This window comes from Leucoraja erinacea, chromosome 25, assembly GCF_028641065.1.
Source record: "Leucoraja erinacea ecotype New England chromosome 25, Leri_hhj_1, whole genome shotgun sequence".
In the NCBI taxonomy this organism is placed as follows: Eukaryota; Metazoa; Chordata; class Chondrichthyes; order Rajiformes; family Rajidae; genus Leucoraja; species Leucoraja erinaceus.
The window spans coordinates 19,094,389-19,109,762 of record NC_073401.1 but is presented as its reverse complement, the minus strand read 5'-3'; the positions used below and the strand labels follow the sequence as shown (position 1 = coordinate 19,109,762).

At 42.7% G+C, this 15,374-nt stretch overlaps 1 protein-coding gene across 3 annotated transcripts in view; it reads left to right on the top strand.

Moving 5' to 3' along the window:
* The first annotated feature begins 1,893 nt into the window (after positions 1-1,893).
* Positions 1,894-15,374, top strand: part of LOC129709482 (uncharacterized) — a 118,415-nt gene continuing 104,934 nt past the window's right edge. The window contains exons 1-7 of one of the 3 annotated variants that reach the window (XM_055655903.1): positions 1,894-2,579; positions 6,535-6,567; positions 8,384-8,416; positions 9,101-9,157; positions 11,042-11,112; positions 11,199-11,257; positions 11,338-11,558. In XM_055655903.1, the coding sequence (XP_055511878.1) occupies positions 2,309-2,579; positions 6,535-6,567; positions 8,384-8,416; positions 9,101-9,157; positions 11,042-11,112; positions 11,199-11,257; positions 11,338-11,558 (745 nt within the window). In that variant the 5' untranslated portion in view covers positions 1,894-2,308. Of the gene's footprint in view, positions 2,580-4,877; positions 5,161-6,534; positions 6,568-8,383; positions 8,417-9,100; positions 9,158-11,041; positions 11,113-11,198; positions 11,258-11,337; positions 11,559-15,374 lie in introns of those variants that run through there. The other 2 variants (XM_055655904.1, XM_055655905.1) reach the window with 2 other exon arrangements.

Sequence of the window (15,374 nt, the reverse complement as noted above, 5' to 3'; positions counted from 1 at the left end):
TGTTCTGGTGACATTCTGAGTACATGTCCTGCAAATTTCATCCTGTGAATCTCAATGTCCTGGCTGAGAGGTTTTGTTGCAATTTCACAGTAGATCCCCTCGTTTGTGATGCGGTCTCTGAAGCTAGTCTTTAGGATCTTCCTCAAGCAGCGTTGTGGGAATGCATCCATGTTCACATTGATTTTCCATGTCTCACTGGCATAGAAGACTGTAGGGAGGACTACGGACTGGAAGAGCTTGACTTTTAGCATCTTGGTAATCATGCCACTAGACCATATTTGCTGCATTCGTCTGGAGACTGATGCAGCTTTACCAATTCGGGAGTTGATGTTGATCTCTACATCTCCATCTACTGTGAGCATGCTGCCAAGATAGGTGAATCTTGTGACGTTTTCCCACAGGTTCCTCATTGATTATCAGTTGGTCTATTGGCTGCTGGTCTTCAGTCTGCATGGTCTTCGTCTTCTGGCAGCTGATCTTTAATCCAACCTTTGATGCATTCTTCTCCAGAGCGGTTGTCATCTCTTGAAGAGTGTGTCTTGACTCTGCTAGTAGTGCAATGTCATTGGTAAAATGTAGGTCTGTGAGGCGTCTACCTGTTCTCCACGGTATTCCAGTCAGGTTTGTTCATTGTCTTCCGCATGACATTGTGACAATAAACAGTAAGGAGGATAGAAGGCAACCTTGTCTTACCCCTGTGACAATGACAATGAATTCTGTGTTTCCTGAATCAACCTTGATGCAGCAACTGGATCCTTTTTAAAGGTTCTTGAAGATGTTTATGAAAGTCTCTGGGATGTCATACACTTTAAGAACGGTACTGCATAGAAAAGACTCTTCGACCCTAATGCCTATGCTAATCATGATGCCAAATTAAACCAATCTCCTCTGCCTGCTCTGTTCCATATCCCTCCATTCCTTGCACATCCATATGCCTATCTAAAAGCATCTCAAACACCATTATTATGCCTGTTTCCACCACCACCCCTGGCAGCATGTTTCAGGCACTTACCACTCAGTGTAAAAGAAAGCCTTGCAGATCTCCTTTAAACTTACCCTCTCTGACCTTAAACTTATGCCCTCTATGATATTTTCACACTGGGAAAAAGGTTCTGACTAAGACGTTCGTAATTTTTATCTAGACATCCCTCAATCTCTGATGCTCCAGAGAAAACAATCAACGTTTGTCAAACCTCACCTTATAGCCAATACCCTCCAATCCTGGCAGCATTCTTGTAAACCTCTTCAGGGCTCTCTCCAACCCCACCACAAACTTTGACTATGAATGCATATAATACTCCAAATGCGGCTGAACCAAAGTTTTATAAAACTAGAAATGATTTCCTGATTCTTATGCCTCTTATGCCATCTGGCTTTTTTAAAAATCACTCTATTTCTTCGTGTAAGGGGGCAATCATCCATATAATTGGCTGTGGTGCTTCAAATTATGACAGTACACCCTCTTTCAATCTGCTCCTGATGGGAGATACTGTCTTGTGGTCATTGTGATATGGTATTTTGAAGATCAACTCAAATCTGGCACATTTAAAATCTCATAATTTAAGGGCCTTTCAATCTATAGTATAATTTTAGTAGGATAGACATCTAAATCATCTGGCTGGATTATTTTATTAACTCGTCTTTTGTGAAGACAGATATATTCAACTAACGTAGAGTGAATTAATCTGCTACTCTGTGATTCTCCCAGGAAGATGCAACATGCCAATTCTTCACATTTCATTTCACATTGCAACAGTGCTCTTCCAGCAAATATGGACGTGATAGGGTGTGCAGCAAACTGGACATGTCATCTTCAATGGGCATATTCGAAATGATGGAATCAGAGCTCTGACCTCTGGTGAGCTGCCCACATACCTCTCTTCACCAGCTCTAAGGAAACCCGCCCTATTGGTGTAAAGCCAAGATTACAGAGGAGCTCTATAACCTTTGGTGTAAAGCAGATGAAGGGGAAGAAATGAACTAACACAATTTGTCTCAATGAAGGTTAAATTATTATTGCCTGTAACTTTTATTGCCGTCATGTATGATTTGCCCTATTCAAGATGGCAGGCCTCCACCAAGTGCGGCCCCTTCATTTGAATAACAGCCAGCGCGTGCCGTGCACTGCCGGCCCGCGACCGTTGGTGGCTGCTGTCGCCGCGCGCTCGAGGTGCGCTCCGGGAGCGCGGGGATGGGCAGCGGCGGCGGCGGCGGCAGTCCTTTAGCGCTGCGCCATAAGTAAATCAAACAGTCCGGGTTTTTTTCACCTCTCCTTCGCAGCGAATGCTCTTTACTGGTGTAAATAACAATGAGCGACGACAGCGATGAATCGAACTCCTTTGAAGTAACTGTTTTGCTGGCCGATGGAAAGGAGGTGAGGGTGGAGGTAAGGCCGGACGACACGATCGAGGATGTGAAGGAGAGGTTGATCGCGGAGATCGAGGGCAGCAGCTGGCAGGTGGGGCGTTGGAGCCCCGAGCTCATCACCTTGGCGTCCGGTCACCTCCCACTGAACGACGATGACACGGTCGCAGAGTCTGGACTTCGGGCAGAGTCTGCAATTGTTCAACATTACACAAGTATGTGCCCCTTTGGTTGGTTACTTCTCCGGGCTGTTTTATTTGGGAAGGATCACATATTCCAAATTAATAAAACGTAACGATGTTGTCCGATTTGATGGCAATGTATGAATTAGCAATGTTATTTTGGGAAGTCAAATAGGAGTTGGATATGTATAGGGAGGTTTCACGGCAGTCGGGTCACGACCCATACTGTTGCTACGCTACTCCAAATGGATTACACGCGATGAACTGCAGGTAGACACTTACCATTGATTCCAGCGTAGCGGGCCCGTTAAAACCCACCGCTGAAATTGTCAATTTTTGCGCTGTAAATAATTATGGAAATCGGGATAAGCGTGTGAGACATTTAGCATACTTCAGAATTCCAAAAATGATGAGAAATTACGGTAGATAGAAGCGGGAGCTGAAGGGATAACAACAGCCAGAGTGCTTGGCGAATATTGGCCGTTTGCTCACTGCATTTCATCAAGTAAGGCATTATTTGTGTTTTTTCTTGATTCCTTTGGCATCTAAAAAGTTTCAGAAGTGATAAATCTGGCTGTAATTTTTTTAAATCGCCCATGGTTCCCAAGTGGGTTTTTACATACAAAATGAAAACGCACCTGAAGACAAATTTACAGCCAGATTTATCACTTCTGAGAATTTTTAGATACCAAAGGAATCAAGAAAAAACACAAATAATGCCTTACTTGATGAAATGCAGTGAGCAAACGCGATAATTCACAATATTTTCAATTCCGATATCTGCACGGCCAATGTTTAGGCACTTTAGCTGCTGTTCTCCCTTCAGTTCTCGCTTCTCTATACCTTCATTTAGCTTCACTTTTGGAATTCTGAAGTTGGGTACATGTCCCTCACACTTACCCCGACTACCACAATTTTTTTCAGCGCAGATATTCAACATTTTGGCGGTTTTAAACAGGTAGGAAAGTACGCGTTTCTTGCATTAATACCATATAGCGGAAGTGACGGATGTCCTCCAGATGGATTTAGCGGCTCCGTGCGTCGAGCCCTATGACCCAGTGACCTTGTTCTTCCCCCTTCCTCACAGCGGTTCCCCCCATGGCAGACCCTCCTTTGTTCCTTCCCTCAGCAGCGGCGTCCTCGCTCTGCGTGGTCCGTCCTCGTCCATCGACCGGTGCCCTCATTGACCTCCGCACTGATCTCTCCACTACCGTTGCAGTGTCCCCTCCTGAGGCCTTTATGGCCCAGACCCAGGCTCCATTGGCCGCGGGCTTCACGGACCCAGGCTCCATTGGCCGTGGGCTCCACTGACCCATACTCCATCAGCTGCGGGCTCCAACCCGCTAGCCACAACTGCAGCTCAGCAGGAAGCTATCTATTACGTGGCTCGGCGGTAAGCCTTCTGCCGTGCGGCTTGGTGGGAAGGATGTGGTTGTGCTGGAGCGTGTGCACAGGGGATTCACCAAGATATTGCCTGGATTGGAGGAATTTAGTTATGGGAAGAGATTTGATGGGCTGAATGATAAGCAAAATAGATTGAAGGATGACCTGATGGGATATATAAAATTATAAGAGGAAAATATAGGATAGACAGTAGAATTGTCATCCCATGGTAGGAGTGTAAAATGGTATTGGCTTAAGATAAGAGGAAGACATTGTAAAGGTGATTTAAGGAGAACATCACACTGAGAATTGTTGATATCTGGGACGCTGTCAGTTGAGGTGGTGAGTCCGATGCAATCAATAAATCCCTTGCATATCCATGTGCCTATCTAAAAGCCACTTAAATGTCACTATTGTATCTGGCCCCTCTTCTGCCTTGGCAGTGAAGGTCCGGGCACCGAGCATCTACTTTAAACGTTTCCCCGCTAACCTTAAACCTATGCCCGCCTGCGTTTTCACTGTGGGAAAAAGATTGACGATCTAAAAAAAGAGACAATACTGAATAACTCAGTGGGTCAGGCAGCATCTCTGGAGAACATGGATGAGCGACGTTTTGGGTCGGGATCTTTCTTCAGACTGATTGGGCGGGGGGGGGGGGGGGGGGGGGGAAAAGCTAGAAGTGAGGAGGGGCGCGAGATAGCCTAGCAAGTAACGGGTGATACAGGTGAGTGGTTTCTTGATAGACAGATGGTTGGACAAAGGTTAGCGATGAAAGGAAGGTGTGAGCCAAAAAGGCCTGTCCCACTTGCGTGTCATTGGCACGCAAATTACGCGACCTAGTGGTCGCGTTGAGCCGCGATGGTCCCGCGAAGGTCGGGCGCGATTACATGCATACGCACAGTCGTCTGGAGCACGTGACGTCATTTGAAGATGGACACAAAGCTGGCGTAATTCAGCGGGACCGGCAGCATCTCTGGAGAGAAGCAATGAGTGATGTTTCGTGTCGAGACTCTTCTTCAGTCTGAAAAGAAGGGTTTTGACCCGAAACGTCACCCATTGCTTCTCTCCAGGGATACTGCCGGTCCCGCGGAGTTACTCCTGCATTTTGTGTCTATCTTCAATTTTCTTGGTCCTGCTCTGAGAGTAGAGGTGGGGGCGGATCCGGACCGCAACGGCCGTGAGCCCCAGGCCGAGTTCTGCGATCGTTTGCCTGCTTCTGCTGCTGTTGGAGGTGAGACGTAGCGTCGCGCCAGGGTCTTGGGCCTGTCCCACTTTGGCTGTCAGTTCCGCGACAGGCCGTTGGCGTACGAAGATTTTGTTCACTACAAAAATTTAGGAGCCCCGCGCGTTGTCGCGCACAACTACATTCCCCTCTGCGCTTCTAAGTGTGACCGGCTTCGCGCGGCCATATGATGCCCGTGCGCCTCAACGTGACCATGAGGTCGTGTAATTTGCATGCCAAGGACACGTAAGTGGGACAGGCCCTAAAAGGACATGCTGACGACCTGCTGAGTTAGTCCAGCACCTTGTGTCTTTTTATGTCTTTCCAGCATCTGCAATTTCATATTTCTACTTTATGATTGTCTACCCTATCCGTGTGTCTCATAAATTTCTATTAGCAGATTCTATCAGCATTTCCTCAGTCTCCGACACTCTAGTGAGAACAATCCAAATCCCCTCCTCATAGCTAATATCTTCTAATCCAGGTAGGTTCCGGGTACACCTCTTCTGCACCCTCTCCAAAACCTGCACATCCTTTCTGTAATGGGCAACCAGTGCTGCACACAATGCTGCAAATGCTTGGAAACAAATTTACTGGAATTTATTTGAGGACACCTACATTTTTGATGCACTTCCCCTTTGTCCATTCTGATTTAAACCGAAGATAGACACAAAAAGCTGGAGTAACTCAGCGGGTCAGGCAGCATCTCTGGGGAAAAGGAACAGGTGACTTTTCGACCCAAAATGTAATTTTCCTTTTCCCCAAAGATGCTGCCTGACCCGCTGAGTTAATCCAGCTTTTTGTGTCTCTTAAGCATTCCATGTGCCTTATTTACCACTTTATCTACTTATGTTGCCACTTTCAGAGGGTTATGGACTTGACCCCAAGATCCCTTTGTACTTCACTGCTGTTAAGGGTCTTGCCATTAATTGTATATTTTCTCCTTTCATTTAACCACCCAAATTGCAACACTCAACACTTGCTTGGATAAAAATCCATCAGCCATTTCTTAGCTCATTTCTCTAGCTTATATATATATTCCTTTGATTACTTTGACAGCCTTCCTCACAGTCCATGACCACAACAATGTTGGAGTCATCTGTAAACTTGCCAACCAACCCATAGACATTTACGTCCGAATCTATTCTATTCTATACAGTATACCACAAACAGAAGTCCCAACACAACCACTTCATGCATAGGAGTTCAACAGTTTTTGAGGAGCTGCTTGGACAAACTGCTTTATTTGAAATATTTCACTGAATATTTTATGAAAATATACAAAACATTTTGTAAAAGGAATTAGATTGGAAATCAGAAATGCAGTCATCAGTTAATGTCATACAGCTTTATTGGTCACAATGTTTTGCTTATGTTTTACAGCTCCAGATGGATCCGGAACCATTGATTACACAAGTAATGTTTTACTTTACCTTCTTGTTAATTTAGAAAGTGCATATAACATAACTCTAAATATATGTATCTCATTGCATTCAAAACATGACGATATTTATAATTATTTTTCAAACATACTCCAGAAAGAGAAATGCTGATGATGTAGATATGCCCATTTTAAAATAAATGAAATGTGCTATTTATCTCTATACCTACAAAAGTCTCATCTTGTATGTATGTGTGTGTATGCGTGTCTTTCTACCTTCGTCAAAACACTACTCACTAGTTGAACATTTTACCGTCCTCGCTGGCTTGCACTGTCCGAAAAGAAAGGGCTTCGGCCCGAAACGTTGCCTATTTCCTTCGCTCCATAGATGCTGCCTGACCCGCTGAGTTTCTCCAGCATTTTTGTCTACCTTCGATAGGTTTATCCAACCTCCCCTACTGAGGCAACAATGCAGAACTTTCCTTGCCACCTTATCTAGTTGCAATGCACATTCAGAGATCAAGAAGATCTTTTATTAATCCTTCCACTTTATGCATGATCAAATCTAAAATAGGCTGTATTCAAATAGGATCTGTAAAATGCTGCCCTAAAAAATAATTCCTGATGCACCACACAAATTATGAAGAAATCTAATCATCTCATCATAGCGCATCATCATAATAACTAATTATTTTGCGGAACGTATTTCTTGGACAAAAAACCCCACATATACCAGTTCAAATACAAAAATGGCTATCATGCAGAAAATGAAAATTAAGAGTTGTAATAAATTACTCTTTTATGGGCTGGCCAAATCAAACTAGTGGAGTACGCTGGGATCTGTTCTTGGCCCTCAATTATTTACTCTTTCTATTAATAACCTGGAGGACAGGGCAAAATGTAAAGAATCCAAGTTTGCTAATGACAGAAAAAATACGTGGAAGGATATGTTGTGGAGAAGATATTGTGACCCCGCAGAAGGAATATAGAAAGATGGAGTGATAGAGCGAAAACTTGGCAAGCAGAGTTTAATGTGGTAAAATGTGAAGTACTGGACTTCGATAGGAGGAATCAAAATGCAGATTTTTTGCTAAATGGAAAAACAAACCCACAAATGAGTAAAGAAGGACCACAATTAATTGCAAATTCAATGAATTACAGAAAGCTAATCGGCTTGTTAAACAAGTGGTTAAGAACGCTAATGGTATTTTGACCTTTACTGCAGAGGGATTTGACAGCAAAAATAGGAAGGCTTAGTTATAATTGTGCAGGATGCAGGAATTAGTGGATTTTCCTATGAGCAGTGGCTGAACCTGTTTTGGCCTGCATTCTTTGGAGTTTAGAAGAATGAGGGGTGATATATCGGGATATATAAGATGCTGAGGGATCAGCACAGTGTAGATGTTATGATGCTTTGTCTATTGGGAGGAAGGGTCCTAGTTTCAAGGTAAAGGGGTGGTTAAATGAACCAAAGTAGCAGTGAAATTTATTTTGTAAGAGGATTGTTAATTTCTGAAATCTCTACCCAGAGGGTTATGGAGAGTAGATCTTAGAAACACTTATGGTGAAAGCAGATACATTTTTGCAAGATCAGGGAATTTAGTGTTATGGTGAACTGGTGTGGAAGAGGAGTTGAAGCCACAAACGCATTAAATGACGGGACAAACGTATGGGAGCAGGTGACCTACTCCTGCCCCTATTGTCTCTTGTCTGCAGTAGAATAAAATGAATATTAGAGATTTTTATTATGATCAAAGAATATTTTTGTCAATAAAATGTTTCATTACTGTCATCTTGTGTTTTATTGTGAACACCTTCTTGCAAACTGTTCAATTTCTTCTTTTTATATAGTTGCTGGCACGTTTCCCCAAGGTACATCATCAGGTAATCATCAGAATTTCAAATTAATATTACCAAGAAATTGGCATTTTTTCTTTAAGTTAAAACAAAGAAGTGTTTTATTGTCATCTGCCCCAGACAGAACAATTAAATTCTTACTTGCTAGCAGCTGAACGGAATATGTAAACATAGTACTCTGTGAACAATATAATAAATGAGAAGAAAAAGTTATCTATATTATATATATTATATATATTCTATAATAAATATATATAATAAATATAATGTAATATATATATATATATATATAATAGAAACATTCACATAAAAACTAACAAACAATAATAGTGCAAATAAACAAAACCAATGCCCCTAACTCCATGTAGTTCGGAGCTTATTTGGAAGTTGTAGTGTTTAATAGCCTGATGGCTGTAGGCAAGAAACTGTTCCTGAACTTGAACGTTACAGCTCAGCAATCTTTGGCAGTCAGCCTCCTATATCTTCCCGATGGCAGGAGTGAAATTAGTGGATGGTGTATGGGTCTCTATTGCTGGAGATGGCACAAATCTTTGACTCCTCTCACTGTACAACTCTGACTCAATTTTTAAATGACATTGTGTAATATGGTTAGACATTATATATGAGATGAAAACAAAAGGATTGTTGTGTTGTTTTCTGACTTGACGCTTGATTGTGGCCATCTAAAGTTTTTTTTCAAATGCATTTTAGATTGGACCACATCGATAGCATTTGAACCTAGCACTACAGAGAGCGAACGCACATCGGGTAGGTTACTGCTGTGCTTCCCAAGTGTTATTGGTGATTTTTTTATTAAGATGTGAAAGATGTGGGTCAAAACTCTTTTGGAAGGCCAGAATGTATAATAGTTGGCCAACTGAATCCTTTAATCTTAAATCACCTTACAATCTCAGGTGTTGTGGCAATTTAAGAATATTCTAATATATTGAGTTCCTTTTAGCAAAGCATATATGCATTCTCCTTAGACTCCTCCCACTTCCTCCAAATCCAAGGCGTAGCTATGGGCACTCGCATGGGCCCCAGCTATGCCTGCCTCTTTGTAGGGTACGTCGAACAATCACTGTTCCAGGCGTACATGGGCCCTATCCCCAAACTCTACCTCCGGTACATTGACGACTGCATAGGTGCTACCTCCTGCACCCACGCAGAACTCACTGACTTCATCAACTTCATGACTAATTTCCATCCTGCACTCAAATTCACTTGTACCATCTCCGACATCTCCCTACCGTTTCTAGATCTCACCGTTCATCACAGGAGACAGACTATTGACCGACATTTATTACAAACCCACTGACTCCCATAGCTATGCAGACTACACTTCTTCCCATCCAGCTTTCTGTAATTCCTCCGTCTATGTCACATCTGTGCCCAGAATGAGGATTTCCATACCAGGTCTTCGGAGATGTCTTCATTCTTTAGGAAACTGGGGTTCCCCTCTTCCATTACAGATGAGGCTCTCACTAGGGTCTCCTCGAAATCCCGCAGCTCCGCTCTTGCTCCCCCTCCCCCAATTCGTAATAAGGACAGAGTTTCCCTTGGCCTCAACTTCCACCCCATCAGCCGTCGCATACAGCATGTAATCCTCCAATATTTTTTTGCCACCTCCAACGGGATCTTCTACTGGCCACATCTTTCCATCTCCAACCCTTTCAGCTTTCCGCAGAGACCGTTCCCTCCGCAACTCCCTGGTCAATTCTTCCCTTCCCACCTAAACCACACCCTCCCCAGGTACTTTCCCCTGCAACTGCAGGAGATGCAACACCTGTCCCTTTACCTTCTTCCTCGACTCCATCCAAGGACCCCGACAGTCTTTCCAAATGAGGCAGAGGTTCACTTACACCTCCTCTAATTCATCTACTGTATCAGCTGTTCCAGGTGTCAATTCCTGTACATCGACGAGACCAAGCGCAGGCTCAGCGATTGTTCGCTGAACACATCCGGTCGGTCCGCTTTAACCTACCTGATCTCCCGATTGCTCAGCACTTTAACTCCCCCTCCCATTCCCAATCTGACCTCTCTGTCCTGGGCCTCCTCCATTGTCAGAATGAGGCCCAGTGCAAATTGGAGGAACAGCACCTCTTATTTCGCTTGGGTAGCTTACAGTGGTATGAACATTGACTTCTCTAACTTCAAATAGCCCTGGCTTTCCCTCTCTCTCCATTCCCTCCCCCTTCCTAGTTCTCCCACCAGTCTTACTTTCCCTGACTACATTCTATCTCTGTCCCACCCACTCTCCTGACTTCAGTCTGAAGAAGGGTCTCAACCCAAAACATCACCCATTCCTTCTCTCCAGAGATGCTGCCTGTCCCGCTGAGTTACTCCAGCATTTTGAGACTACAAGAGCATATATGCAGTTCAGTAAATTAATTATCATGTTTAAAATAATCAAACTATTTTTTTAATATTGATATCTAAAAAAAATTTTTATTCAGTTATTTTCGGCACTGGAATTTTGTTTTTCATTTGTGTATTACTTTTTATTGTCTATTGTTAATCTAAACTTTTTACTGTAGAATCATGTAATCATAAGAATACATATAGTGCATATATTTCAAATATTACAATATATTTTCAAATATATTTGAAATATTAAGCTTTCAAGCAGAATCTTTTGACCTTTCAACATAGGACACGACAACAGATTTCTAGAGCTTGGTTACAACCGCTTAAAGTCCTGCGACATTTGTGGACTCAAAGATGTAAGTTAATTAGGTTTTATACCTGGTCTTGTTTATGCAGTCCCATCTCTTGCTATCATTTTACTTCTTATTTTTATTTGTTTAAGGATGAAACAAAATGGAGAGTGGTCGAACCTCAAGTCTCCGAGCGTGATCTGCATTTTAGGTAAACTGGGATAAAAGTGCATTATTATCAGATTTTAAATTCTGTATTCAAAATTTATGACTGCTTATATGTTTGTTTAGAATTTACCTTCCTGAGGAAGGTTTTTATGAATGTTTTATAACTGGACTGAGATGGGAAATCAAAAGTGCAATAACAATTGCTTACCGATACTGCTCGTGGAATGAATATGCCCCTATTATTGTGATAAAGGAAACAGAATATTGTGGTCCGTTATTTAACATTGTGGCAGAGGACAACGTTGTCACAGCAATTCATCTACCTCATTTTGTTTGTTTGAAAGGTACATTTATTTCTAATTTACTTTCTGTACATAGTACTTGTTATTTGTAAAAATAATGCAGTTATTTTTTCTCTTAAAGAGATGCTGTCACTTTCCAAATGCAAGAAATGAAAGTCGTGCTTTGTTATTGTGAATATCTGGTAAGAGAGGACATATCTAGATGTCAGGGAAGAACATCACATCAAGCATAGAACAGTACAGGACAGGAATGTCTCCTTCGGCACACAATGTTTTTGCCGAACATGATGGCAAGTTACAACTGATCTCATCTGCCTATACATGATCCATCCCTCTATTCCCTGCACTTCCATGTGCCTATCTAAAAGCCTCTTAAACGGCACTATTATATCTGCCGCCACCCCCACTGCTGACAAAGCGTTCCAGGCCCCCACTACTGTCTGTGTAAAAAAGCTTGCCCCGCACATCTCCATTAAACTTTCCCCCTCACCTTTTATATTTACCTCTTACCTTTTATACCCCCACTAGTGTTGGACATTTATATCCTTGGAAAAAAGGTTCTGACTGTCTACCCTATCTATGCCCCTCATGATTTTATATACTTCTATCAAGTCTCCCCGCAACCTCTGATATTCCAGAGAAATCCAAGTCCATACAACCTCTCCCTGTAGTTGAAACCCTCTGATCCAGGCAGCATTCTGGTAAATCTCCTCTGCCCCCTTCCAAAGCCTCCACATCGTTCTTGTAATGGGGCGACCAGAACTGCATGTAATGCTGCAAATGAGGCCTCATCAAAATCCTATGGAACTGCATCATGACTTCCTGACTCTTATATTCAATCCCCTAGCAATGAAGGCAAGCATACTTTTTGCCTTTTTTACAACCTTATTTATTTATGCTGCCACATCCAGTGAGCTATGAACTTGGACCCCCAAGATCCCTCTGCACATCAATGCTGTTCAGAGTCTTGCTACTATCTGTATACTTTCCCCTTATATTCAAACTCCCCAAGTGCAACATCTTGCATTTACTCGGGTTAAACTCCAGCTTCCATTTCTCTGTCCATTTCTGCAGCTAATTTATATCCACTGTATTGTTTGACAGCCTTCTTCATTGTCACCTTACAATTTTGGTGTCATCAGCAGACCTACTCAATCTCATTTATATTTACATCCAAGTCATTTATATATATATATCCAGGTCATTTATATGCTTTAATTATGTCCACCTTCAAGAGGAGTCAAGTGGAAAGGGTGTAGAAGAAATTTACCAGAGTGCTGCCTGAATTTGAAGGTACAAGGAAAGGTTGCATACATCTAAATTGTTCTCTCTGGTACATCAGAGGCTGAGGAGAGACATGATAAATGTGTATAAATTATGAAAGGTATAGATCAGGTAGACGGCCAGAACTTTTCTCCCAGAGTGGGATTGTCAAAGTCTAAAGGGCATAGATTTAAGATGTGAGGGGCAAAGTTTAAAGGAGATGTGAACGGATGTTAGTGTGGAAAAATATCTTGGTATTGCAAAGTGAAAGGTAAAAAGATGATAACCTCCAGCGTTAGAGCGTAGAAAAAAATGATATAAGATGGTTCCATGACAAAAAGTAAGCTTGCAGAATATCAAACAAAGTGAAGGTTCATACAACCACTCAACAAATATGCACCGTGGATGTTTGTTGTATGCTGTTAAGTGATTTTCTTGTACAATGCAATTGTAATGCTTCGTATGGTGCATTAAAGAATGGCAACCGCGAAGACATCTGAATTTACCAGCCAAATACAATGATAAAATTTGCAGATTGCTTTATGCCTGAGGTATCAATATTTAATATATAAAGTCAGAGTCTTACATCATGGAAACAGGCACTTCAGCCCAACTTGCCCTTGCCAACAAAGATGCCCCACCTACACAAGCTCCACCTGCCCGCAGGTACCCATATCCCTTTAAACCTTTCCTGTCCATGTACCTGTCCAAATGTCTTTTAAATGGTGTTATAATACCTGTCTCAGATACCTCCTCTGGCAGCTCGTTCCATATACCCACCACCCTCAGGTTCCCGTTGAATTTCTCCTCTCACCTTAAATCTAACTTCTCTGGTTCTTGATTCCCCTATTCTGGATAAAAGTCTGTGTGCATCTATCCTATCTATTTCTCTAAAATCCCACATCATCCTCGTGTATCCTCATCCTCTTGCATACCAAGGAATAAAGCTTTAGCCTGCCCAGGCCAACGTGTCCTGGCAGCATCCTTGTAAATCTTCCCTGCGTTTTTTCCAGCTTAACAATAGAAACATAGAAATTACGTGCAGGAGTAGGCCATTCGGCCCTTCGAGCCTGCACCGCCATTCATTATGATCATGGCTGATCATCCAACTCAGTATCCCGTACCTGCCTTCTCTCCATACCCTCTGATCCCCTTAGCCACAAGGGCCACATCTAACTCCCTCTTAAATATAGCCAATGAACTGGCCTCGACTACCCTTTGCGGCAGAGAGTTCCAGAGATTCACCACTGTCTATGTGAAAAAAGTTCTTCTCATCTCGGTTTTAAAGGATTTCCCCCTGATCCTCAAGCTGTGATCCTCAAGCTCAACAATACCCTTGCTATAGGTGCATAGTTCCTTGAAGGTGGCGTCACAGGTAGATGGGGAGGTAAAAAAAACTTTTGGCACATTGGCTTTCATCAGTCAGGGTATTAAGTATAGAAATTGGGAGGTCAGATTTTCTAAGACGTTGGTGAGGCTCCATTTAGAGTGTTGTGTTCATTTCTGGGCACCTTGTTATAAGAAAGATGTTGTCAAGTTGGAAAGGTGGCAGAGTAGATTTACAAAGATGTTGCCAGGACTCGAGGGTCTGAGCTATAGTGAGAGGTTGAGCAGGCTGGGACTTTAACCCCTGGAGCGCAGGAGAATAAGGGGTGATCTTATAGAGGTGTAAAAATCATGAGAGGAATAGATCTGGTAGACGCACAGTCTCTTGCCCAGAGTAGGGGAATCAAGAACTAGAGGGCATAAGTTGAATGTGAAGGGGGAAACATTTTATAGAAATCTGAGAGGTCACTTTTTCACACAAAGGCTGGTGAGTATATGGAACAAGCAGCTGGGGGAGGTAGATGAGGCTGTGACTATCGCAATATTTAAAAATCTTTTAAACATGGATAGGTCAGGTTTAGAGGGATATGGGCCAAACATGGGCAAGTGGGACTAGTGTAGATGGGACATGTTGGTCGGTGTGGGCAATTTGGGCCAATGGGCCTGTTTCCACACTGTATGCCTCTATCTATGACTATCGCAGAGTAACTAAAATTGAACGCAATACTCCAAATGTGGCCACACCAACATCTTGTACAACTGTAACATAACATCCCAACTTCTATGTGTAAGAAGAAACTGCAGATGTGTCTATCCCAACTTCTATACTCAATACCCTAACTAATGAAGACCAATGTGCTGAAAGCCTACTTGACCACCTCATCTACCTGTGATGCCACTTTCAAGAAACTGTACCTACGCAAATAAGTTCAAAAGTCATAGGAGCAGAATTAGGCCATTTGGCCTATCGAGTCACTGGCTGATCTAATTTTCCCTTCCAACCCCATTCTCCTGCCTTCTCCCCGTAACCTTTGACGCCCTTACTAATCAAGAACCTGTCAATCTCCGCTTTAAAAATACCCTATGACTTGGCCAACGCCGTCTATGGCAATGAATTCCACAGATTCACCACCCTCTGGCTAACAAAATTCCTCCTTGTGTCCTTTCTAAAGGTATGTCCTTTTATGCGGAGTGTGTGCCCTCTGGTCCTAAAATCTCCCACTAGTGGAAACACCCACCCCACATCCACTCTATCTGGGCCTTTCACTC